This window comes from Heptranchias perlo, chromosome 5, assembly GCF_035084215.1.
Source record: "Heptranchias perlo isolate sHepPer1 chromosome 5, sHepPer1.hap1, whole genome shotgun sequence".
Lineage (NCBI taxonomy): Eukaryota > Metazoa > Chordata > Chondrichthyes > Hexanchiformes > Hexanchidae > Heptranchias > Heptranchias perlo.
Genome location: NC_090329.1, coordinates 97,418,346 through 97,446,258, shown reverse-complemented (window position 1 = coordinate 97,446,258; position 27,913 = coordinate 97,418,346). Strand labels below are relative to the sequence as shown.

The window sequence follows — 27,913 nt, the reverse complement described above, 5'->3', positions numbered from 1 at the left end:
TTCCAATCCTCCTTAGATATGAGGATGGTGCCGGAGGACTGCAAATGTTACACCCCTGTTCAAAAAAAGGCAGAGGGATAAACCTGGCAATTATAGGCCAGTCAGCTTAACGTCAGTGGTGGGGAAACTTTTAGAGACAATAATCCGGGACAAAATAAATTGGCACTTGGAAAAGTATGGGCTAATAAATGAAAGTCTGCATGGATTTGTTAAGGGAAAATCGTTTGACTAACTTGATTGAGTTCTTTGATGAAGTAATGGAGAGGGTTGATGAGGGTAGTGTGGTTGTTGTTGTGTCTATGGACTTTCAAAAGGCATTTATTAAAGCACCGCATAATAGACTTGTTAGAAAAATTAAAGCCCATGGGATTAAAGGGACAGTGGCAGCGTGGATACAAAATTGGCTAGGGGACAGAAAGTAGAGAGTAGTGGTGAACGGTTATTTTTCAGACAGGAGGGAAGTATACAGTGGTGTTCCCCAGGGGTCAGTATTAGGACCACTGCTCTTTTTTATATATATTAATGACTTGGACTTGGGTATAGAGGGTATAATTTCAAAGTTTGCAGATGACACGGAACTCAGAAATGTAGTAAACAATGTGGAGGATCGTAACAGACTTCAGGAGGACATGGAGAGATTGGTGAAATGGGCAGACACATGGCAGATGAAATTTAACACAGAGAAGTGTGAAGTGATGCATTTTGGTAGGAAGAATGAGGATAGGCAATATAAACTAAATTATACAATTTTAAAGGGGATGCAGGAACAGAGAGACTTGGGGGTGCACATACTCAAATCTTTGAAGGTTGAAGGACAAGTTGAGAAGGCTGTTAAAAAAAAAAATGGGATCCTGGGCTTTATTAATAGAGGCATAGAGTACAAATGCAATGAAGTTATGCTAAACCTTTATAAAAGACTGGTTAGGCCTTAGCTGGAGTATTGTGTTCAATTCTGGGCACCACACTTTAGGAAGGAAGGATGTCAAGGTCTTAGAGAGGGTACAGAAGAGATTTACTAGAATGGTACCAGAGCTGAGGGACTTCAGTTATGTGGAGAGACGGGAGAAGCTGGGGCTGTTCTCCTTAGAACAGAGAAGGTTAACAGGAGATTTGATAGAGGTGTTCAAAATCATGGATGGTTTTGATAGAGTAAATAAGGAGAAACTGTTTCCAGTGGCAGAAGGGTCAGTAGCCAGAGGACAGAGATTTAAGGTGATCGGCAAAAGAGCCAGAGGCAACATGAGGGAACATTTTTTTATGCAGCGAGTTGTAATGATCTGGGATGCACTGCCTGAAAAGATGGTGGAAGCAGATTCAGTAGTAACTTTCAAAAGGGAATTGGATCAATACTTAAAGGGAAAAAATTTACATGGCTATGGGGAAAGAGCAGGGGAATGGGACTAATTAGATAGCTCATTCAAAGACCCAGCAAAGGCACGATGGGCCGAATGGCCTCCTCCTGTGCTGTACCTACAATGATACTACGATAAAGCATCTTTAACATAGTAAAATGTCCCAAGGCGCTTCACAAGAGTGTTATCAAACAAAATTTGACACTGAACTACATAAGGAGATATTAGGACAGGTGACCAAAAGCTTGGTCAATGAGATAGGTTTTAAGGAGCATCTTAAAGGAGAAGAGCGAGGTAGAGAAACAGAGAGGCTTAGGGAGGGAATTCCAGAGCTTAGGGCCTAGACAGTTGAAGGCATGTCTGCCAATGGTGGAGCGATTAAAATCGTGGATGCGCAAGAGGCAAGAATTGGAGGAGCGCAGAGATCTCGGAGGATTGTAGGGCTGGAGGAGGTTACAGGGACAGGTAGGGGTGAGGCCATGGAGGGATTTGAAAACAAGGATGAGAATTTTCAAATTAAGATGTTCCAGGACTGGGATCCAAATGTAGGTCAGCGAGCACAGGGGTGATGGGTGAATGGGACTTGGTGCGAGTTAGGATACGGGCAGCAGAGTTTTGAATGAGCTCAAGTTTACAGACGGTGGAAGATGGGAGGTTGGCCAGGAGAGCATTGGAACAGTTAAGTCTAGAGGTAACAAAGGCATCGATGAGGGTTTCAGCAGCAGATGAGCTGATGCAGGGACAGAGACAGACGATGTTAAGGAGGTGGAAGTAGGCAGTCTTGATAATGGAACGGATGTGTGGTTGGAAGCTCATCTCAGGATCAAATAGGATGCCAAGGTTGCGAATGGTCTAGTTCAGCCTCAGACAGTGGCCAGGGGGAGGGATGGAGTCGGTGGCTAGGGACTGGAGTTTGTGGCTAGGGAATGGAGTTTGTGGCAGGGACCGAAGATAATGGCTTTAGTCTTCCCAATATTTAGATGGAGGACATCTTTGCTCATTCAGTACTGGACGTCGGACAAGCAATGTGACAAATCAGAGACAGTGGAGGGTCGAGAGGTGGTGGTGAGGTAGAGCTGGGTGTCGTCAGCATATATATGGAACGTGTTTTCAGGTGATGTCGCCGAGGGGCAGCATATAGATGAGAAATAGGAGGGGGCCAAGGATAGATCCTGGAGGCCTCCAGAGGTAACTGCGCAGGAGTGGGAAGAGAAGCCATTGCAGGTGATTCTCTGGCTACGACTGGATAGATAAGAATGGAACCAGGTGAGCACAGTCCCACCCAGCTGGACGACAGAGGAGAGGCTTTGGAGGAAGATGTTGTGGTCAACTGTGTCAAAGGCTGCGGACAGGTCGAGAAGGATGAGGAGGGATAATTTACCACAGTCACAGAGGATGTCATTTGTGACTTTGATAAGGGCCATTTCAGTACTGTGGCAGCAGCAGGGGCAGAAACCTGATTGAAGGGATTCAAACATGGAGTTGCGGGAAAAACAGGCACAGGTTTGGGAGGCGACAACACATTCAAGGACTTTGGAGTGGAAAAGGAGGTCGGAGATGGGGGCAGTAGTTTGTAAGTACAGAGGGATCTAGGGTGGGTTTTTTGAGGAGGGGGAATGATGACGGCACATTTGAAGCGGAGGGGGACCGTACCTGAGGAGAGGGAACTGTTAACAATATCAGCTAACATGGGGTCCAGGAAGGAAAGTTGGGTGGTCAGCAGTTTGGTAGGGTCAAGGGAGCAGGAGGTGGGTCTCAAGGTCAAGATGAGCCCAGAGAGGGCATGATGGGAGAGACGAGAGGAACTAGAAAGCGATGAGAGTTCTGAGCTAGGGAAGGGGGGGGGGGGGGGACCTTTAGGGGAAGTTTGGCTTGGTGGACTGGGGGAGGGAAGTGGCAGAGGCAGCTGAAAGGATGGTCTCAATCTTAGTAACAAAGAAGTCATGAGCGCCTCACACTTGTTGTTAGAGGTGAGGGTGGAGAAGGCTGGGGAGAGAGGTTTAAGAAGACGATTTTTAGTGAAGAGAAGCTCGGGGTTATCTTTGCATTCCAGGATATCCTGGAATTGTGAGCAGTTTTGGCAGAGGAGTGCAGGACCCGATAGTGCTTTATGCGATCCGGCCAGATCTGGTGATATATGACTAAACCAGTTGTCCGCCATAAACGTTCAAGTCTGCCATCCCTTGGACTTATGGGAGTGGAGATGAGGGCTGTACCAGGGGGAACGACCAGGGTGAGAGACAGTAACGTCTTTAATAGGGACAAGGGTATCAAAGGTGGGGGCGAGGGTGCGATGGAGGTTGAAATCACCAAGGATGAGAAGTCACTCGGTGCAGAGGCTGAGGGAGGAAAAAAGTGAAGATATTGCTGTGAGAAACTTAGCATGGTACTTGGATGGGTGGCACAGAATGAAGATTTTAAAAGGTGGTGAGAGGGGTGGAACAAGGCGAGATGCTCAAAGGAGGAGATGTCCGAGTAGGGGGACAGACCAAGGTGCGATTTGGTAATAAGGGCCACACCACCACCGTGGCAGTTTGGGTGGGGCAAGCGGTGGAAGATATAGTCAGGCGAGGAGGCTTCATTAAGGGGGAAGGTGTCATCGCCAGTCAGCTAGGTTTCCGTCAATGACATGATGTCGATGCAATCATCCACAATAAGGTCATGGATGGCAAGAGCCTTGTGAATAGACATTCTGGAGGGAGATGTGGAGAGGGGCTGTGATAGCTGATCAGCTGGCAGAGTCCATAGGGGCAGCGCTGGGCAGGTTGAGTTGGACGGGAAGGAGATTGGCAAGATCAGCCCCGGGCAGGCACGCTGGGCAGGAAAGTCTGTAAGCAGGAGAGTAGGGTGGGGCAGTTGGGGTTTGCTGCTCATAGGGATACAGCGATGAGTACCTCGACGGGCCCTTCAGAGGTTGCTGAGAAAGGCACAGAGGGAAGCTGTAGTCTTATCTGATTGTGACAGTGGCAGGAGAGTCAGAAGGTTGAGGAGTGCTGAAGGGTTGGGGGACGAAGCAACCGAGATGGGAGAAATGAAAGGAGGCATGGTGGCAGGAGAGAGGGGCCTAGGAGGGGTAAAGAGAAAAGATTAACAAAGGGGAAATAGAAGTGATGGGCTCAGGTCCGGAGCAGCAGCCAAAACGCGCACGCAAATGGACACAGGGAAACTCATGTTACATGGCAAGATTAGGATAGACATGTCCTGGTAATAAACAGAGGAGACAATAGGAGGGAGTCCAAAGTTAAAGTCAGAGGTCCTGTGATAGGGTAAGGTGGAGGCAGTTTGGAGCATCGACGGACTGATGTCCACGTGCGCAGACAGGTGCGGCGGGCGAGTGAGTCCAGAAGCTATTTGAAGGGTAGTGTATGGGAGGACACACTGCTGGAGGTGTGCAGAATCGATCGCAGGGCAGAAAATCAGTGAAGTTGGAGGTCATTATAAGATCCAAAAGCGGCATACAGTGCAGGCCAAAGACAATGGCTTTGGTCTTCTCAATGTTTGCATAAGCGTTTTGCATTATAAATTTCCATGTCCACATCTGTAATGTGAAAAAGTTAGCAAAGTGTGACAAAAATGTGAGAACAGGAAATCAATTGGTGCGGGAAGACAACATTTTTTTTATTATGTTATTGAAATTTTAGTGTTTGAAAGCTAATCAGATTACAAGATATTTTTGAATTTCTTCTCCCTTGCCTCTTTAGAACCTGTTCTAGTGGTGCACCCCTGCCCTTGTGATCTTACCACAGGATAATCAAGAATTCATCAACACTGGAATGTGGATAACCATCACAGTACAGCTTGAAAGAATGAGGAGTGTTGGTTTCACGGATAGAAAATGCCAGAGGGCTATGAAAAGACCACCATAAATGGTGCATGGATTACAGTATATAATGAATTGGACTTTTAAGATGTATTGCTTCCACTATTTATATTGCATTACAGTAAACCTAGGACTTCAACAGTCACTTGTAGAAAAATGCTAGGTAGTGGAAAACCCAAGTGCTTTTATAAGTCCACTAATTATGGTTCAACTACATGTGAACACAAAAAAAATGTAAATACTGGAAAGTCAAAAAAACAGAAAATGCTGGATATACACTGGCAAATCAACAGTAACGAGAAAAGACAAGTTAAGGATTCAGATGGAACACAGTGCTAACTTTATTGTTTGCTTTAAAGATGCTGACTGCTTGCTCTATTTCCAGCGTTTTATATTTTGGTTATGTGTAAATAGAATGGGCTCCTATTATAGCAAGAAAATAAAGGCTTTATGTCTGCAAACATTAGACATGAATGATCCGTACATAGAATCATACAGCACAGAAGGCGGCCAGTCGGCCCATCATGCCTGTGCCGGCTCTTTGAAAAAGAGTCCCACTCCCCAAAGCCCTGCAATTTTTTTCTTTTCAAGAAGTACATAAAGCACTATTGCTCATTACATACAAGATGATTTTACAATGGCTAAGTAAATTTGCTCTTTGTTTTAAATCTATGTAATTTAAGATATTTGATAACTGCATTGAGCTTCAGTTTCTGCAAGGGTCTCTTCAGTTCAACTGCACAACCCATACTGATAAAATATCTAACATTAAACAATGAAAAATGCCATTTATTTGTTCAAATGACAGAAAACTGAAGATAAACAAGTATAAACAAGACAATAAATCTGGATTTACATTTGTTCAACTGCATATTTATTTCACTGTTTTATCTGGCATTGGTGTGTGTATGTATATATGTATGTATGTATGTATATTTAAAAAAAGAGATTAAGGAAGTACTCTATTTTAATGACCTTTCCAATTGTTGTGCTTGTGGCAGAACAGAGTGTTTCTAACACCATGCTGAATGAACTTTGATACAAAAATTCTCCAAAGATACTGCAGTAATATATCTGGGATGCACGACAGGAAAGTACTATCTTTCTTTTTAAGATGACAGGCAGTTATGTCAATTTTGCTTCTGAACCCAAGAACAGTCAGGTATTTCCCAAAACAAATAAACAATGGGCTTTTCGCCAAAAATCCACCTTGAGCAATTTAGTGACATTGATGCATTAGAAAGTTAGAAGGGTGACCACATTGTTCCCTCAACTGTAAAGTGCTGTGGCACTGCTTGTACAAAGTATTCAGGGTCCCACATAATCAATTCTATAGCAGGAAAAAAATTACATAGAATGTCAAATTTTACATCTGTATGAGATAGTTTGTTTTAAAGTGGCTTTATATTTGAAACGGACTCCAACATTCAAACCGTAACTTTACAAATGGCAAAAATCATTGTTCAAAGGGCATCCAGCAAACAAAAAAAGTGCCCTGTCTACTTACTGAAGCAGACAATATTTATTCACATACTTTAAACAATCAAAAAAATTAAAAAAATTAAAATCTGCATAGCATTCTGTATAAGAAAATTAAAAGCATTATGCAACATTCAACAGAAAGTTCAATTTTGCAATATATACACACATTCTAATTGCTAATTCTGACATGCTACAGCGTTTAGCATACCTTGGTTAAGGAAAATAAATAACCATGAGTAATGGAGAAGGGGCATCTTTCTACCACTTGCTGGAAAATGCTACATTTGGTTATTTTGTCTGACTTCAGAAGGAAAGGTTCTTCTACGAGTAACTTATCAAAGCACTACACCCAAAACTTACATCTCTCTTCTCATTTAATTTTACAAGTATGGTTCCTTTGACGCCACACAAAAATTACAGGTAATTACTGCAATATTCCTTCATGTTTACCATTAAACAAAAAGGATAATTTAAATAAAAGAAATAAAAAGGAATGCAAGTAATGCTTCTCGCACTTTTAGAAGGCCAAATTTCCCTTTCCATCCCAGCCCTTCCATGGGATCATCCTATATAAGTGTCATTTAAAAAAAAAGCATTTAATTCAAATGAACTGCATAATGTCAGGTAAATTTTACAGAAATTATCTAATAGACAACAAAGGACTAAAATAAGGATCTCATACATTTGATACGTAATAATATCCATCGATTTGGATTGATTTCTGCGGGTTTTATGTTAACTCTCGGTGGATTGTCGTTAAAGGAAATTTGCATATTTTAATATTTAGTTTGGGGTGTTTATTGAAACACTGCTAATCTAGCACCATGAAACTAGCATGACATCGCAACCTGTAACAACTTCACTTAGCAGTTTTGAGAGCTCATAATTTGGATTTTAAATTTGCTACAATCAGACAGAACAAAAAATCCTGACTAGGTATTCAAATTCAAATAAGATGACTGGATGTTTACACTCTTACTGACAGGTTAATGTATTAGTTAATAGGCAGAAACAGGACTCACTTCAAAAAGGTAAAACTGTATATAACCCCACTAGCACTCAGGTTATGAGTCTAATAAACCTTAGTGGTCCACAGAAACTTTCCAGTAAACAGATTTTCAGCACCCTCAGAATTAGACATTTTTGAACAGCATGGTCTCAATAAAACCAACCCAATTCTACCAAAGATAAATTGATTTTAACAAGAATTTGATCAAAAATATTTCTGAATGGGTTTCCCTGCAGCATTAAATTTTGGAAAATGCCACTGTTTATTAACCCAAGGATAATAATTATGCATAAGTCTTACATACTGTAACTTTTTAAATTACCTTTTGGGTAGGTCATTAAATGCCCCTGCAAATCTTGGCCATTAACATGGGGATTGGACATGTTAAAATACATGATATGGTATATAATAAATCCAGTCTATGGCTATGTAAAGCAACTGATCATTACAATTCATAGTCAAATCTGTATTCGTTAGCCATGTAAATCCTTCGGAAAATGAGGGCAGCCAGTGCTAATGTGAGGATGACAATTAGGACAGTTGATCCTATTTGACTAGTATTAGCTGGCCGACGGACGTGAGAGTACGATGGTGAAGTTGGGCGCCTTGCCTGTCGCTGCTGCTGAGCACGCCGCTGTCGAGGGCTTAGGGACGTAGTATTGGGTCGGCTTTGTGGAGGTTCCTGAGTTCCAGTGTGAGTGCCATCGCCATCAATCTATAATAAAACAAAGGTGTTAAGGAAGGTTTCAGGGTATCCAACCCACGATCAGACTAAACAATGCAGAAAAAAAAAATCAAAAGAGCCATCTTACTGTTTCCTCTGCCCTTTTCTCAACTTTTCTCAACAGTAAGTTACAAAACTCTATAGGTGACATGCAGATGCATCATTGCTAAATTCTGGCCAATTACACTTTAACAGTGTGTAATATCTCTCCCGCTATCAGATGACTGACTCCATTTCACACTAAAGGAGGCAAAGCGACCTGATTAGTTTCATTGAGATAGTTATTATGAAGTGAGAGGGAACCCACTGAAAGGAAGCAGGGTGAATAGTAGAACTACATTTTAGATAACAGCTTGGAACAAACATGGGCATAAGAAGTTTCCGGTGATACAACATTAAGCTAGAATAAGTTTTGGGTGATATTGATATTGGAGTACGTTTTGGATGATGCAACAGTAAACTGAAACCGGTTTGATCATACTATGTGTGGTACTGATAAGAGGACCATTTGATCACATTATTTGCGCTGTTGACCATTTGATCACAGCATGAGGGCTATTGATCAAGGGAAGTAAGGGCAGATGGGTGATATTACGACATTTACACAATGCAAAGGCGAGTTTGCATATTAATTAAGTGGATTTACATGCGAAGTAAAGTGAACAATACAAGAAAGCCATATAATGATACAGCACAGGAGGCCGCCATTTGGCCCATAGTGCCTGTGCCGGCTCTTTGAAAGAGCTATTCAAATTGGTCCCATTCCCCTGCTCTTTCCCCATAGCCTTGCAAATTTTTTCCCTTCAAGTATTCATCCAATTCCCTTTTGAAAGGGATTACTGAATCTGCTTCCAGCACCCTTTGAGGCAGTGCATTCCAGATCATAACTCGCTGTATAATTTTTTTTGCATGTTGCCTCTGGTTCTTTTGCCAATTACCTTAAATCTGTGACTTCTGGTTACCGACCCACCTGCCAGTGGAAACAGTTTCTTATTTACTCTATCAAAACCTTTCATGATTTAATAATCAAAACTCCCATTAACTGTCTCTGCTCTAAGGAGAACCCCAGTTTCTCTAGCGTCTCCATGTAATTTAAATCCTTTCATCCCTGGTACCATTCTCGTAAATCTCCTCTGCATCACCTCTAAGACCTTAACATGCTTCCTAAAGTGTGGTGCCCAGAATTGGCCACAATATTCCAGCTGGGGCCTAACCAGTTGAGCCACAGAACTGGGACCACACGGTGATCAAACGACACAGCAGGAAGGGAGATAGGATAGAGAGAGAGAGAGAGGGAGGGGGAGAGAGAGAGAGAGAGAGAGAGAGAGAGAGAGAGAGAGATTGTGGTAGAGAGGTGGTGTCTACCTAAAGGAGCGGGTAATACTGTTTTTATTGTATCTATTGCCTTAGATGGTAAGACTGTTAAATGTGCTTTGTCTTGTACTAAATAAAACTCATTACCAAAACCAATTTGGTACAGTCTCCTTCTGAATGTCTCACACTACCAAGTATGGATAAACTCTGCCTCCATTAATATGAAATGGAGACTCTTTTGACCTGTACAAATAGTGGGAGATGGTGAAGGGGGAAAAAGGGAAAACGGGAAAACAAAGTATTTTACAGGCCAGATAGCAACAATTACTATTACCCGTTATTAAAATGCAATGACAACTTTCTTTCATGTCATTTTACTTATAAACCTTTCAGGAAAAAGGCAGATATATTTCCCTTTAACAACAACATTAATAAGCTTTAATTACAATTTTTTTGGGAACAGGGAAACCCTCTCCAAAAACCACAAGAGAAGAAATAGTATTGTTTTGCAGGACGACTTCCACTCCCCACAATATATCAGTGCTTCTTTTGATACTGTAGATTACCCAATCTTGAATTTACAAAACATATCAAACCAATTAATTAGAAATTAAGTAAAAATGTACAAGAGCTTAAATAGACAGCATTTCCTGATTTAAGTTGTTGATTCAGTTTAGCTTTTCTACCTTCTCTTTCTCTGAACATGAGCAGATGGACCAACGTCACTAGATTTGTTTTTACTAAAACAATCTCCAGTCTTCGTCATTTCTGAACCACAGCTTATCCTGGATTTTGACCACAATTTATCTTCAAATTCAAGCTGAAACACCCTACCACCCAGGCTATCTTGGCTGTGCTCCAGGCCACAGTCTTTCATAAAAGAAGAGTGTTATGTAAATGCTCAATCCACTAAATAATTACAATACAGCAAACCGACAATGGGGAGAATTTACTGCATATTGCATACACTAATTTAAGTAAGTTTACCCTGTTAATTTAACACAAATGTCAAAAAACATTCAAATTCTAGCAAAAGATTTTAAATACATAACAAAATTAGAACTATAAACTATGGAAATTCAATTATTGTAATTAAGTCACAGGGTTTCTCTAAGTTAATACTGCACTAATTTTCAAAATGGCCACCAGTTTTGCTAACTCATCTGCAATTGGTCCACAAACAAACTACTGTTATGTAAAAGTAAAAGATATTTTAAGAAATATTTCCAGACCAAATAGTTCAGAAGTTCAAGGGGTCAGACTTACACGTAATATTTTATTGAATAGGCTCATTGTAGATTTGAGGTAATGGTTGAAAATGACTGTTGGGATAATTTGACATGAGCAGAAAGCATCTGGGTCAATTAGGATAGAGAGTACAGCACGTGTCAAAAATATCTCTGCAGAATAAGCAGCCTGAGCAAGATATGTAGTTGGTATAGAATTAACTCTATTCCTGTAGACAATTGACCCTTAGATGAGAATTGTATCACATGACTTTAGGAGTGTATAAATCTAAAATATAGTTAAGCGAGGTTACCATGGATGCACAAGTATAGTGGTAAAGTGCTGAACAAAGCAACCTAGGAGATAAGAGATGAGGCCTACTGTCTACTACAGAACCGGTTTCTACCATTTTTCTGACTGTGGTTACATCATATCCTGTGACCAAAAGTAGATGTGCTATAAAAGGGTCAGGTGACATAAATGGATCACTATAGGGTATAAAAGTAGAAATAAACTGGTGTAAGGTGGTCAGCTAAGACAGGCACCGCAGCTGGGACGATCCACAGGAAGAGCTTGGTGTGCGTCCGGAGTCGCCACCGCCCCGGGGGGGGGGGGGGGGCGGCGCCTCGCCAGCCACGGCACATGTCCAGCCCCGCTTTGCACCCCAGTCCAACAGATCCAGCTTAGAATCAATCCTTATCCCTAAGTTACGGATCTGGCTTGCCAACTTCCCTTACACTGGATTTCAAGCTCAAGGCGTCAAAGGTTCCATCCAGCGGACACGTATCACTTGTGTTTACTATGATTGATGTATCAACAATATACGGCAGAAGCTAAAATCTGACACTCTTAGAATAGCCAGGACATTTGATAGAGTACTTATTTTAAAAGAAGGGTGAGGTTGGTGTGTCTTCCTCTGGATTTTCCCCCTTTTCTGGTCATACATCACCAATAGCTAAGAGTAGCTTTTAAGTCTCCACTAATGCCCTTTGAGCTGGTGCTAAGAGTCACAAAAAAACAGCCTAGGGACAATACTTTTCATATTCTCTCTAACGGCCTCCAACCTCCTAAATGCTCCCCACTGGTAATTAAGCAACGTGTGCTCAACATCTCCCCACAGTGAAGCAGCTGGCATCAGCAATTAAGCGGAGTGGCAGATTTAGCCACCATTCTTTGATGCTGCATGTTGCTGCTCCAAAGTGATATGCATTTTAGGCCAGTACTGAATTTCACTCGTTCAAACACAGCCTGATCGACTTCCAAGTCAGGAACAGATGCAATCTGTGAAATTTCCAACAGAACTGCTTGATGTAGTGCCTTAGTTGGCATTGGTCAAGCAGCTCCCCGAGCAGGGAAGACTCAAAGTGATGAGGCACTCAGGGATGAAAAGGTATGAAGGTGCAAATCTCTAGAAGAGCCACTGGTTAAAAGTCAGAAATGGTGACCCTGGCTGTCTTTTAAAAAAATTACAGTTGCCCTGGTTAGGCAAGCTAGCTCAACACAGTTCTGGGGCCTTCCTGGTCTATGGCTCATTTCTAAACTGATCAGTGTTCTTATCAACTGAGCCGTTAGGCATTCCCTTTGCTGGTGAAACTAAATTAATTCATATGAAATGTGCCATTTTCTATGTAGGTGAACTGACGGAAAGAGTAAAAAGAAAATCTATTCATGTTAACCTATAAATCTTCTAATCTGGCCTTTTAGCACATGAATAGATCAGGAAATATCAATGTAGTAACACACTGTAATGCCTTTGTACTATGAAATCCAATGTTAGCATTCAAATTTATAGATACTATTTCATCAAACTGCTTTGCTCATCTTTTGATTGCCATTTATTTTGCACCCCTCAAGGTGGGGGCATATCAGTGCCTGAGGGTGGAACACTTAGACCAAATTTTGGAACCACACTCTTTATACAGGTGGCACTAAGTGTCTTGACTTCTCCTATGTACCAATCATAGTGCTTGCGCATGCACGTACTAAAACGTCCTCTTTGGCTTGATTCCATTTGCCTCTGAATCAGTCACTTGAAAGCCTAGTGTTACTAGTGCTTTTCATTTGCAAAAGGTTAAAACGTGCATGGTGCAGAGGTCACTTGCGTTGCTTCCAAAGTTATGTTGCATGGTTATAAATTCACATCAAGTTTTTAAAATCAGCCTGAACTGGATTCATACTGAAGTCCATTTGGAATGGATCCACCACTGCATATGGCACATTTCCTTTTACTAAACTGGCCCAGTGTAAGGCCTACGTGGATTGAGGAGTACACCATCAGATTCTGATTCAATCTGAATAATCTCCATGAAAATAGATCTCTTCAAAGGAAACTCGTACACAGGTGAGGTTAAAGATAGGAGACAAATTGGTTTACACACCTCTGTTATAGCTTCTGTTTCTGGATTGGCGTGAGTGAATGGAATCTGATGGGAAACTTGGACATCTTGGTTTGCACTTATTATAGGTGTCTGTGCTGGAGAGGGTTCAGCAACAGCACTGGTAGCAGAATTCGTCTCTGCCTATTGAAGATAAATAATGCAGTTATAAACTTGAAACACACTGTTAGTTTGGCTCAGTTGGTAGCACTCTACTCTGGTCTCTGACTCAGAAGTTGTGGTTTTAACTGCATTACAAGACTTCAGCACATAATGTAGGCTGACACTGCCATGCACTAATGAGGGAGTGTTGCATCGCCAAGTGCTGTCTTTCGGGTGAGGAACTAAGCAGAGATCCTGTCTGCCTATCAAGCTTAAAGAGCAGGACATCTTGGCCAACATTCCTCCCTCAACACCAAAAACAAATTAAATGGCCATTTATATCATTTGCTGTTTGTGGGATGTTGCTGCATGCAAATTGGTTGCCATATTTGCCTACATAACAGTATCTATACTCCCAAAGTAATTAATTCCATGTGAAGCATTAGGTACTAAATCAATGCAAGTTAGCCCTTTCCTTCTTATAACTTCTTTCCCCACTACTGATGAATTATGGTAGAACTTGTCAAAGAAGACAAGTAAGGCTCACAATGTTTGAGTTTTCAGAGAATATGCAAGCCATCCACTCCTCAAATCTATAAAGTAACATGGATGGGCTAAACTAATAATGTATACCAATATTAAATACAATTTATAAAAAGTCAACATACCTTAAAACTGATTTGTTTTGCTAACTCTTTGGCCTCCACATCAGCCAGGCTTGGAATGTTACTTGCTGTGCATGGAAGCAAGGCTGTCCTCATGTGAGAACCACAGTTTTCACAGTTAAAGTCTTGTGACCTAAATTATAAAAACATTTTAGAAAAATATATGCTATTAAAAGGCAATACAAAGGTTCAGTAAAAATCATGGTCCTTTGCATTCTGTTCATTACAATAGCAGAGATAATCAATCTAAACCGTGGTTTGTTGCATACTCTCATATAAACATATGGGGTGCTAAATTGGGCTGTGTAGCACCCGTTGTTTCGGCGCTAGGCGGCCTCTGAACATCCAAAATGGCGTCTTGGCTGCGCATGCATGTTACCAGCATGATGTGCTCCGGACGCCATCTTGGTATAGGAGGTGGCGCATGCACAAATACCGAACGTCGGAAGCATGTAAAGTAAGGAGAAAATGGATACGATTAGTGTGCAACGCTGCTTTAAGGTGATAGACACCATTTTGGGACCTAACGCTCCACTCAATGCACAGTCTTAACCTGGACCATTTGAACGTGTCTTACAGTGCCTGGAGGACCCCCACCATGCAGGATTTACAGGTTAGCGGCTGGATTATTGCTTCTGGCTGCCGACACATTTGTAACTGTTTTTGGAGGTCTCCCATATATGAATACTAGGACTAGGGGACATAACCTAACATTCAGAGCCAGGACGTGCAGGAATGAATTTAGGAATCACTTCTACATGCAAAGGGTGGGAGAAGTTTGGAACACTCTTCTGCAAACAGCAGTTGACGCTAGCTCAATTGTGAATTCTAAATCTGAGGTTGATAGATTTCTGTGAACCAAGGGTATTAAGGTGGGTATACGGAGTTAGGTCACAAGTCCACCATGATCTCACTGAATGGCAGAACAAGCTCGAAGGGCTAAATGCCACTGCCACTTGCTGCCTCCTGTTATGCGTCACCTTCTTCTGCAAGAAAGCAGGACTTGTGTCTGGGTGATGTGCCTGTCATGGCTGAATAACTGCCAGTGTGTATAGCCTGTGTGGTGTGGGTGGGCGGCTTGCAACAGTGGTACTGTGTGAGGAAGCATCTGATTGAAAGAGTTGAGTACTGATGGAAAGAGGTTGTTGGTATGTGGGTGATGGGCGGTGTAGTGTGTGGTGGTAGTTGGTAGGAGACGCCACTTGACCTCACTCATCTTGACCACTCGTGTCAAAGCATTGAACTTCTTCCTGCACTGCATCCACGTTCGTGGTGCTGTGCGCCTGGCATTGACTTCGTCCCCTACTGCCTCACACTGCATTTTGGGCATGTCTGGAGGGCCTCTTGCTGCCACCAACCCCTCCCTCCCCCCAGCGGATATAGGATGGCCCTCCTACTGTCCACCTCTTGCATCAAGGCCTGTAGTGCATCAGCCGGGAACCTTGGTGCACGCTCTCTCGCAGCTACGGTACTAACTCAGGTGGGCAGACTGGTGAGGTCGGGCATGCAGATTGGAGGATGCGGGATTTAGTAGTGCACAGCCTTTATTCAATGTGTCAACATAACTTATCAGTTTGTAAACATAGGGACAAGACTGGCACCTGTGTTTTACATGTACGATGTCTGATCGCCGTTCAGACTCCGTGCAGACAGCAGACTGTTATTTTTTTTAAGCAAATAACAGGTACCAGCTACCTTTGAGATTTTAAGAGACAGCCTGCCTTTAAGAGATTGGGGCTCCCCCTGCTGGTGGAAAGTACGAATTGCATTGAATCGACATGCAAGGCCTGGATTTCAACGCAGATTGAGCCCGAGTACAGAGGCCGGACCAAGTTCTTGTCCTGCCTGCGCAGGGGCCATTGGACATGGGTGAATAGCGGATCGTGCTACTCACGCCCAATAGTAGATCCTATCAAATTTTTCCACCGTGGTCCCTTTCAGTAATAGCTTTTAGACTGTAAATTCCAAAACAAACTGATACCAGAATGAAAAACTATAGTTATGAAAAAAGACTTGAAACACTGGGTCTATTTCCATTGAAGCAAGGAGAATGTTAAACTTATGAAGGGATTTCATAAGATGAATAGTGAAAAGACTATTTCCTCTTGTTGTGAAATCAGTGATAAGGGATCATCAATTTAAGAGAACTAGTAGGGGAGTTACGAGAAATTTTATGCCGATAGTTGTTAGAGCATGTAATGCTTTGTCAGAGAGTAGTACTGCATCTTTAAGGGATGAATAAACATTTGAAGCAGATATGGGGAAAGAGTAGGGCAGTGCGATTAATTATGGATTGGCATACCAAAAGAACCAGCACATAGGTAATGAACTGAATGGCCTCTTTGAGCTGAAAACTCCTCTGGTTTTATGACACAATAAAACTTTTTTAAAAAATCACACATTAGAGAATCATGGCCATATTTCAAAAAGACTAGCATTTTCTCCACGAGTCATAACTGCAGCATGTGGGAGTTGGTGGAGAGCAGCGTGATCCCAGGGAACCACATCTGCAGCAAGTGTCTGCAGCTCAAGGAACTTCGGCTCAGAGTTGTTGAGCTGGAGTCCGAGCTGCAGACATTATGATGCATCAAGGAGGGGGGACGTGTTACCTGGACACTTTGATCCAGTAGGCAGTCACACCCCTTAGGTTAAGTAGTAGTTCAGATTCATTCAGTGATCAGGGACAGGAGGATGTGACTGCAAGTCAGGTAGGTATGGGGACCCAGATTGTAGTGATGGAGGAGCCTCAGCCCTTGACCTTGTCCAACAGGTACGAGGTACTTGCTATCCATGTGGATGAGAACAAGGGCTGCAGGGAGGATGGGCAAACTGACCATGGCACCATGGTACAGGAGGCCATTCAAGTTGGGGAGTAAAAAGGAATGTGGTAGTGGTAGGGGATAGTATAATCAGGGGATAGACTCTGTTCTCTGCAGCTGCGACTGAGAGTCCCGATGGCTGTATTGCCTGCCCGGTGCCAGGGTTAAGGACATCTCCTCATGGCTAGAAAAGAACTTGGAGTGTGAGGGGGAGGATCCAGTTGTTGTGGTCCAAGTAGAAACCAACGACATTGGAGAAACTAAGAATAGGGTTCTGCTGAGACAGCTTAAGGAGCTAGAGTCTAACTTAATAAGCAGAACCTCAAAAGGTAATAATCTCTGGATTACTACCTAAGCCATGTGCAAATTGGCATAAGGACAAACAGATCAGAGAGTTAAATGCGTGGCTCATAGAGTGGTGTGGGAGACAGGGGTTTTGATTCCTGGGGCACTGGCACCGGTACTTGGGAAAGAGGGAGCTGTTCCGTTGGGATGGGCTCCACTCAAACCAGGCTGGGACCAGCGTCCTGGCGAATCGAATAACTAGGGCTATAGATAGGACTTTAAACTAAAAAGGGAGGGGTCAGGTGAGGGGAAATTTAGAAATCTAATCAGGAAAGTCAAGGCAACAAAGCAGTGTAGTGATTTGGGTAAAGGTAAGCAGAGTGTGACAAGAAAGACAGAGAGTTTACCAATAATAGTACATCGACAAATAATGTCAAAGCAGGAAAAAAAATGGTAAAAAGTCAAAATTAAAGGCTCTTTATCTGAATGCACGGAGCATTTGTAACAAGATAGATGAATTAGTTGCACAAGTAGAGATAAGTGGGTTTGATCTAATAGCTATTTCAGAGACATGGTTGCGAAGTGACCAAGGTTGGGAACTAAATATTCCAGGGTATATAACATTTAGAAAAGACAGACAGAATGGAAAGGGAGGGAGTGTAGCCCTAATAATAAAGGATGACATAAGGACAATGGTGAGAAAAGATCTTGGCTCAGAAGATCAGGAAGTAGAATCAATATGGGTAGAAATAAGAAATAACAAGGGGCAGAAAACACTGGTGGGAGTAGTTTATAGGCCCCTAATAGTAGCTATACCGTTGGACAGAGTATTAATCATGAAATAATAGGAGCTTGTAACAAAGATAATGCAATAATCATGGGGCACTTTAATCTTCATGTAGACTAGGCAAATCAAATTGGCAAAGGTAGTTTGGAGAACGAGTGCATGGAATGCATTCGAGACAGTTTCCTAGAGCAATATGTTATGGAACTAACCAGGGAACAGGCTATTTTAGATCTTGTATAATGTTAATTAGTAATCTCACAGTAAGAGATCCTCTGGGGAAGAGTGATCATAATATGATAGAATTTCACAATGAGTTTGAGAGTGACATACTTAAGTCAGAAACTAGAGTCTTAAACTTAAATAAAGCCAATTACATAGGTATGAGGGGGCGAGGTGGCTAAGGTAGATTGGGAAACCAAATTAAAGGGTATGACAGTTGAAAAGCAATGGCAAACATTTAAAGAAATATTTCAATATTCTCAACAAATATATATTCCATTGAGAAATAAAAACTCCAAGGGAAAAGTGATCCACCCGTGGCTAACTAAAGAAGTTAAGGATAGTATTAGATTAAAAGAAGAGGCCTATAATGTTGCCAACAAGAGTAGTAAGCTTGAGGATTGGGAGAGTTTTAGAGACCAGCAAAGGACGACAAAAAAAATTGATAGAGAAAATAGAATATGAAACTAGCAAGAAATATAAAAACGGATTATAAGAGCTTCTACAAGTATGTAAAAAGGAAGAGAATAGCAAAAGTAAACGTTGGTCCCTTAAAGGCTGAGACAGGAGAAATTATAATGGGGAATCAGGAAATGGCAGATGCACAAAACAAATATTTTGTATCTGTCTTCACAGCAGAAGACACAAAAAACATACCAGAAATAGTGAGGAACCAAAGTGAGGTTCTAATGAGAGTGAGGAACTTAAAGTAATTAATATCAGTAGAGAAAAAGTACTTGAGAAACTAATGGGACTAAGTTCTTATGTTCTTACGAGTGAATGCCATATGCAACTCCCACAACTGGTGAATGGCCACATTAAAAATGAGAACAGGCCACATTTGTCCCAGAACATGCCAAATATATTTGATCTCTTCAGGTGTCATTTAATCTCAGTTTAAGACGACAGAAATCATACTAAGCCCACAAAAATAGGGCGATATACACTTCCACTCTAGTAATAGATGAACAGGTAAGAATATACAAATTTTTGCACTGGGTAATTAGAAGGAAGATGAAGAATTTATAGAGCACACTTCATGACATCCCAAAGCTTTTCACAGCCAATGAGTTACTTTTCAAGTGTAGTTACTTTTATTATGTAGACGAATGCAGCAGATAATCTGTGCATAGCAATGTTCTACAAACAGCAAATGAAATAAGCGATCAGTTAATTTGTTTTTGGTGTTGTTGGTTGACGGATAAACGTTGACCAGAACTTGCTGCACTTCCTTGAATAATATGTCTACCTTAACACTGTTTAACATTTCATCCGAAAATCAACATCTGACAATGTAACACTACCTCAGTACTGCATCAAAACAGTCAGCCGAGATTTTGCTTGAACCCATGACCTTCTAATTCAGAGGAGAGAGTGCTAGCACTGAAACAAGCTGAATTTAGGGTTGTAATTCTGTCATGGTAAATTTGGGGGAAAATCATAAACTAGCCATGTTCAAACTGTCAAAAATCAGAGTCCTGGAAATTGAAACAAAAATCATTAACTATCACCATCAGTTGTGCTGGGGCACTACATTTAGGAGTGGATTCTGCTTCCTTGTGTGCCTGCCATTGGGCTTGGCAACAAGGTTGCTGGAAATGCTGTTTGCATGGGTTTTTTTTGAATGGAAGTTGTGGAGGGGGGGGGGGGGGGGGAGGGAGGAGGAGGAGAGAGAGGGGAGGTGTCTTCAGAGTCAGGCTGCAGTTCAGGGCAGGTAGAGAATTCCAAGCTTTGATTCAGCAGCCCTGTATTAACTTTGAGGGCTGCTTGGAGAAGGGCAGGAGAAAGAGGGGACGCTGCTGGCTAGACAAGCAGGAGAGCAGCTGCAGGATTCGAGAGCTGAGAGTTCACCATGTGCACTCCTTCTATAAGTACAGATTTTATTTGTCTGCTAAGTCTCAAATAAGCTCAGTCTGTTGCATACAAGGATTGCACCAATTCCAATCATAGAATGGAAGTGAATTGCTTTTGGATACATTTACAATTTTAAACTTCAGGCATTGGGAGACTGGGAGCCAATGTAAGTCAGTGAGAACAGGGGTAGTGGGTGAGCGAGACTTCGGGTAGTTTAGGCAGCAGAGCTTTGGATAGGCTGAAGTTTAGGGAGGGTGGAGAATGGGAAAGCACTGGAATAGATGAGTTTGGAGGTGGCAAAGGCATAGATAAGGCTTTCAGCAGCAGATGGGGGCTGCGGTAGGCAATGCTACAGAGGAGTAATTAGTTTGTCTTTGTGATAGAGAGGATATGGAGTTGGAAACTCAGTTCAGGAGATTGCATACAGTCTAGTTCAGCCTGAAGAAGTGGCCTTGCTAAGCCATACCGTAATTTTGAACATTAAATGCAACTCATACTGCTACTAAACATAATCCACCCAATATTGTTACATTGAGTTACATTGAAACTACAGCACAGAAACAGGCAATTCAGCCCAACTGGTCTATGTCAAGTTTATTTTTTTTTTATTCGTTCACGGGATGTGGGCGTCGCTGGCAAGGCCGGCATTTATTGCCCATCCCTAATTGCCCTCGAGAAGGTGGTGGTGAGCCGCCTTCTTGAACCGCTGCAGTCCGTGTGGTGACGGTTCTCCCACAGTGCTGTTGGGAAGGGAGTTCCAGGATTTTGACCCAGCGACAATGAAGGAACGGCGATATATTTCCAAGTCGGGATGGTGTGTGACTTGGAGGGGAACGTGCAGGTGGTGTTGTTCCCATGCGCCTGCTGCCCTTGTCCTTCTAGGTGGTAGAGGTCGCGGGTTTGGGAGGTGCTGTCGAAGAAGCCTTGGCGAGTTGCTGCAGTGCATCCTGTGGATGGTGCACACTGCAGCCACAGTGCGCCGGTGGTGAAGGGAGTGAATGTTTAGGGTGGTGGATGGGGTGCCAATCAAGCGGGCTGCTTTATCTTGGATGGTGTCGAGCTTCTTGAGTGTTGTTGGAGCTGCACTCATCCAGGCAAGTGGAGAGTATTCCATCACACTCCTGACTTGTGCCTTGTAGATGGTGGAAAGGCTTTGGGGAGTCAGGAGGTGAGTCACTCGCCGCAGAATACCCAGCCTCTGACCTGCTCTCGTAGCCACAGTATTTATATGGCTGGTCCAGTTAAGTTTCTGGTCAATGGTGACCCCCAGGATGTTGATGCCGTTGAATGTCAAGGGGAGGTGGTTAGACTCCCCTTATGCTCTACACAAGCCTCCTCCCTCCTTCATCTAACCCTATCAGGATACCCTACTATTCCTTTCTCTTTCATGTGTTTATCTGGCTTTCCCTTATATGTAACTATGCTATTTGCCTCAATTACTCCTTGTGATAGCACGTTCCACATTCTTACCACTCCCTGGATACAGAAGTTTCTCCTGAATTCCCTATTGGATTTATGAGCGACTATTTTGTATTTATGGTCTCTAGTTTTGGACTCCCCCACAAGTGGAAACATTTTCTCTATGTCTACCCTATCGTTATCTTAAAGACCTCTATCAGGTCACCCCTCAGACTTGCCTTTTCCAGAGAAAAGAGTGCCAGCCTGTTCAGCCTTTCCTGATAAGGATATCTTCTCAGTTCTAGTATGCATCTTTGTGAATCTTTTTTGTACCCTCTCCAATCCTTTCTATAATATGGAGACCAGAACTGTGCACAATATTCCCAAGTGTGGTCTAACCAGGATTCTAGACAAGTTTAACATAACTTCTTTGCTTTTCAATTCTATCCCTCTGGAAAAGAACCCCAGTGCTTGATTTGCCTTTTTTATGGCCTTATTAACCTCCGTCGCTACTTTTAGTAATTTGTGTATCTGCACCCCTAGATCCTTTTGCTCCTCTATCCCGTTTAGACTATTATCCAAGCAGTATGCAACCTCCTTAATCTTCCTATCAAAATGCACTACCTCTAACTCATCTATATTGAAATTAATTTGATAATTACATGTCCATTCTGTAAGTTTATTAATGAGAGGGTTGAAAGTCTACACTGATTTGTTAAAGGAAAATCATGTTTGACTAACATGATTGAGTTCTTTGATTAAGTAATGGAGAGGGTTGATGAGGGTAGTGCGGTTATGTGTATATGGACTTTCAAAAATGCGTTTGATAACGTGCCACATAATAGGCTTGTCAGCAAAACTCATGGAATAAAAGGGGCAGTGGGAGCATGGATACAAAATTGGCAAGCAAAGTGACAGGAAACACAGAGTAGTGGTGAACGATTGTTTTTTGGACTGGAGGAAGGTATACAGTGGTGTTCCCCAGGGGTCAGTACTAGGACTTGGGTGTACAGGACACAATTTCAAAATGTGCAGATGACACAAAACTTGGAAATGTAATAAACAGTGAGGAGGATAGTAATAGACTTCAAGAGGACATAGACAAGCTGGTGGAATGGGCAGACACATGGCAGATGAAATTTGATGCAGAGAAGTACAAAGTGATATATTTTGGCAGGAAGAATGAAGAAAGGCAATATAAACTAAATGGTACAATTCTAAAGAGGGTGCAGGACAGAGAGACCTGGGGTGTATGTGCACAAATCTTTGAAGGTGGCAGGACAGGTTGAGGAAATAGAGGCATAGAGTACAAAAGCAAGGAAATTATGTTGAACCATTATAAACAATGGTTCGGCCACAACTGGAGTACTGAGTCCAATTCTGGGTACCGCACTTCAGGAAGGGTGTGAGGGTCTTAGAGAGGGTACAGAAAAGATTTACTAGAATGGTTCCAGGGATGAGGGACTTCAGTTACGTGGATAGACTGGAGAAACTGGGGTTGCTCTCATTAGAGCAGAGAAGGTCGAGAGGAGATTTGATAGAAGTGTTTAAAATCATGAACGGTTTAGATAAAGTAAATAAAGAGAAACGGTTCCCATTGGCGGAGGGGTCGAGAACCAGAGGACTAAAATTTAAGGTGATCGGCAAAAGAACCAAAGGCGACATAAGGAAAATTTTTTTTTTTTTTTTTACACGCAGCGAATAGTTATGATCCAGAATGCGCTGCCTGAAAGGGTGGTGGAAGCAGATTCAACTGTGGCTTTCAAAAAGGAATTGGAAAAATACTTGAAGGGAAAATATTTCCAGGGCTACAGGGAAAGAGTGGGGGAATGGGATTAACTGGATTGCTCTTACAAAGTCGGCACGGGCTCGATGGGCTGAATGGCCTCCTTCTGCGTTGTAACCATTCTCTGATTCTATACCCTCTTGCATTTTGACGCATTCTTCCTTTGTATTAACTACACCCCCGAATTTGGGGTCGTCCACAAATTTTGAAATTGTATTTCCAATTCCTGAATCCAAATCATTAATGTAAATTGTTAACAGTGGTCCCAGCACCAAACCCTGTAGAACACCACTCCCCACCTTTTGCCACTCTGAATAGCAACCCTTAACTCCTACTCTGTTTTCTGTTTTGCAGCCAGCTTACTATTCATTCTGCTACCTCTCCCCTGACTACACATGCTCTTACCTTAGCCATGAGTCCACAATGTAGTACCTTATCAAAGGCCTTCTGAAAATTGAATATATTTTATCTACTACATTACCCTTGTCTACGCTTTCTGTTACTTCTTCAAAGAATTAGTGATATGCTTAATACTGTTGTGCCTATTCTGCTGATTGATAATAAGCAGTTAATTACTTTACTTTGATGGTTACTATTACGATGGTATTAATGATATCATAGATGTTGTTAAGCAAAGTAGTGCAAGTTAATGTATTTGTGTTCAAAACCATCCTTAATGGCTCTGGCACAGCAATTCTGTTATTTTATTCCATATTTTAGTGCAGTCCCACTGTTGATTGATCCGGCTTGGTTAACTGGAGACTCAACTGGAGATAATTTGTGACTTTAAATATAGATTACATATTGGAATCTTTAATCCAATAATTCTTACATATTATGCAGGCTTTAGCATTCATCAATGATACAGATTTTGACAAATGTACATTTTCTTTCTACAACATTTTTTGGGAGGGGAAAGTGAGCTTGAGGTGCTGGGGGGAGAAACACTGGCACAACTTTCCCCAAATAACCTGGAACTATGCTAGTATTGGGCCATCGCTTAAATAATGTAAATAGACTAAACAAAATCTTACTTTTTGGCTAGTGCTTTCCTCTCGTCAGGAGTGTAATCCAGAGAACCGATGGCTCCTTCTCCCTTTGTTGGCATGAACCCAATAATGGCCAACAATGCAGTCCGTACTAGGAACAAACAATATTGTGGTTTAAAACAACAATTATAAAGTTTTTAAAAAGTGTATTTGTTTCCCATTTTTCCTGTAGGTGTCTATGTCCACACCATACCAGCTAAGAGATCAGGCAAGCAAATGGACAAAGAAAACTCTATTGCAAGACCAAGAAAGTGCACCACAGCAGTTGGGTTTGACCTTGTTCCTTGTAGCCTCGTACCTACTTAGAAACTTCCCACTGTGGCATGGCTAAAATTGGAATCTCGCAAAAAGAGGAATCACAGCTGTAACCCTGCATGCACCACTCCATAGTATATTGTGTTGGAACTAGAACTGTGCTACCACACTGGGTGACGCAACACATTTGTTGTGATCAATGCTGCAGCTGTTAAGAGATGATTTAGGTTTATGACTTGGATTCTGGGTAGTACTCACTGCTCCAGGATGGTTGCCAGGTTTCAGGATGATGTCCCGAGATGCTCAAACAAATCTTCTTTCCTACTTCAAACCTTCCATTAGGCTGAAACAGAAAAAAACCTGTTCAACAGATGGGTGGGTGAAATGCCTGCTTGCTTCCAACTGTTCTCAATGTTTCCTCAATAATCACAGTGAAATACCAAAATGTTTCTGCTTACCATTAGAAAATAATTTTACTGAACTAATTGCTTGTTCCAAATTTTTCAGCACGTCCAGACAAAGTAAGCAAGCTAAGCAAAGTTACTCTTATCCATCTCCTAACGGGAGAAAACTAATTTTCTCACTTCCTAAAATCTCCCCACATCACATACCTTCATCAGCTAATAGGGTGGACTAGATACTTGGTTCTGGGCCTCAGCCAATGCTGCTGTATAGTCAGATACTAGGACGTATGCAGGTGTGCTGTAAATTACTGACCTTCCTTTCCTCTTGAAGCAAGGGCCGGGGGGGGGAGGGAGGAGGGCGGAGAGAAAGAGCAAGAGCAAAAGCAAAATGTGCTGTGGAGACAAGACTGCACAGCCTTCATTCAGCATCTCCCTGCAAAAAGCATAACGGAAATGGAGAACGAACTACATGAAGCACCAGTGTACTAAACTGCTTGTTCCATTTCACAGTTTTGCATCTCAAAAAAAAATCTTAAATGAAAGCTTGGAAACTCTCAAAGCTGGTCTTCGCAATTCCAAGCATGCAACACAACAGTGCATAATTTGGTACTCTTCCTTAGATACGTTACAACAAAGGGTTGGTGCGGAAAATTAAACTAACCCAAAAAGTTAACAGAAAGCACTTTTTTTTTCTAACAAAAAGTCACTTAACATAATTGTCAGCTTGACTCAGTTGGTATCGCTCTCACATCTAAGTCAGAATGTCATGGAACCAAGCCCCACACAGGAACTTGTGCATATAATCCAGGTTGACACTTCAGTGCAGTACTGACATTGTTGGAGGTGTTGTCTTTTGAATGAGGCATTAAACTGAGGTCCAGCCTGCCTGTTCAGGTGGATGCAAAAGATCCCATTGCACTAGTTGAAGAGCAACAGGGAGTTTGCTAAATGCCCTGGTCAATATTTATCCCTCAACCAACGCCATCAAAAAAAATTACTGGTCGTACATCACATGTCATATGTGGGAAGTTGTGTGCAATTGGCTGCCATGTATGTCTACACAACAGTGGCTGCACTTCAAAAGTAATTCAATGGCTGTGAAGCACTTTGAAACATTCCAAGGCTTCATAATATGCTTTATAAATATAATTTTTTTTAAAAACTGAACGTGTCTGTAGGTTTGGTGATATAAAATAGCATTTTCATATATTGGAGGAAATAAACAAATATAAAGCAGCTCTTTCCTGTTCTTCAGCAGCACTGATAATAGCTGAATATAACTGGAACAGAATAAGCTTATAGTCCTGAGGATTTCAGAAACATCTATTGGTGAAAGGTGGATTGTTATACAAGAACCATCAAGGGCAATGCTTACCAGACACTGAGGGAGTGTTAAAATAACCGCATAATATGTGCACACTGCCATGCCAATCTCCTTATTGCTTCCCTGTTGTGCTAGAGCACTTCCTTCCCCAACCAGTGACATTTCAAACACTGACTCTCTGCTCAAAATCTACTGGATCAAGAGGAAAAGCCTGTACATGCCTCTCAAATCGCTGACAGTTTGCAAACCTGATGGATGGTAATGTTTATTTCATGCTGGTGACTGGTCCAACTGCGTGCTAACTGCAAATCCAACATTTAAGAACATTAAAACATACTGCACGCCACATCATATGCATTGCATCACCATTACATTACTCTCCTTTCAAAAAATACTAAAAACTGTTATGCTGCCATGTAACCAGCCACCATATTCTATACAAGAGAATTCTCTGGGAATAACAGATTTTTTGCCTTCTCAGAAGGAAGAATCTTATTCCCCTCTTCTGATGACCTGACCAAGAGAGAATTCTGCACATATGGAATCAGGGCACAAATATGCAACAATCCACTCTGTGCCACTACACAATAGTAAACTAACCAGAGAACCAAGTGATCAGTTCAACACAAGGGTAAGGACTCTATTTATCCAAGCCTTCAATTGCTCTATATTGATATGACCTTATCATCACATTGTTTGTTAAGAAACTTAAAACACTCTTACTGTTAGCAGAATAATGCTGGGTGGTTTCATGGGATATTCTGGTGGAAGCACAATTCGGCCATGGTAAACACCACCATCGAAATCAGAGTCTGGAGGACCCCGGACAGTGAAATGCCATTCAAAGAGATTATCCTAAAAGCGACAAAAAATTACAAAAGCAAAAAATGTTAAAAATTGCTAAATGGAAATCTGACCATTTTGTTTAAATTATGAGGTTAAATCATAAGTAACAATAAGTCACAATGTAGAAACATGCATGCCATTTATACGTATTATGTAATCATACACCCATTCAGGGACATAAGCAATCTCTACCCTAACTTTTATAAACCATTATTGGGTCACATTATAACCACAAGAACAAATGATTAATAGTGTACTTGCCATCAAATACTGTATAACAAACCAAAAATTGGTGACGATGCACGGAGCATCAGTGCACTGTGCTAGGATGCAAGATCACACCTAGAAGTATTGTTGGTGTCGGCTTTACTGCCATGGGAAGGCAGCCCTAAGTAGCATCCATTGAGGAAAGAAGTACTGTAAGAAAAGCAAGCCCAGGCTGCTCTCACGGACAATGCTGCGATTTGTTTCAGAACAGCATTGGCAAGGATATGGTGCAGGAGGAAGGGAGAAAATATTTTTAAAAGTACCTTAGAGGGAAGTCATTGATAAATATAGTGAAAAGCTGAGGCCCCAGTACAGATCCCTGGGGGACATCACTAATCACATTCTACCAATTGGAGTACATACTCATTATCCCTACTCTCAGTCTCCTACTGCCTAACCAATTCCCTACCCATGTCAATAGGTTGCCTCTAATTCCAAGCGCTTTCATTTTTGCTAACAGTCTCCTGTGTGGAACCTTATAGAATACCTTCTGGAAGACCAAAGAAATAACATCTATAGGCACTCCCTGATCTACCACATTAGTAACCTC

The 27,913-nt window shown here is 41.9% G+C and overlaps 1 protein-coding gene across 1 annotated transcript in view; it reads right to left on the bottom strand.

Annotated features, from left to right (window-relative positions):
- Positions 1-5,489: 5,489 nt before the first annotated feature.
- ube2j1 (ubiquitin-conjugating enzyme E2, J1) overlaps positions 5,490-27,913 on the bottom strand; it is a 35,531-nt gene continuing 13,107 nt past the window's right edge. Inside the window, exons 3-8 of the mRNA XM_067984894.1 lie at positions 26,974-27,105; positions 24,781-24,865; positions 24,253-24,358; positions 14,074-14,203; positions 13,307-13,447; positions 5,490-8,378 (exon numbers count right to left, since the gene is read on the bottom strand). Of these exons, the coding sequence (XP_067840995.1) occupies positions 8,109-8,378; positions 13,307-13,447; positions 14,074-14,203; positions 24,253-24,358; positions 24,781-24,865; positions 26,974-27,105 (864 nt within the window). The 3' untranslated portion in view covers positions 5,490-8,108. The remainder of the gene's footprint in view (positions 8,379-13,306; positions 13,448-14,073; positions 14,204-24,252; positions 24,359-24,780; positions 24,866-26,973; positions 27,106-27,913) is intronic.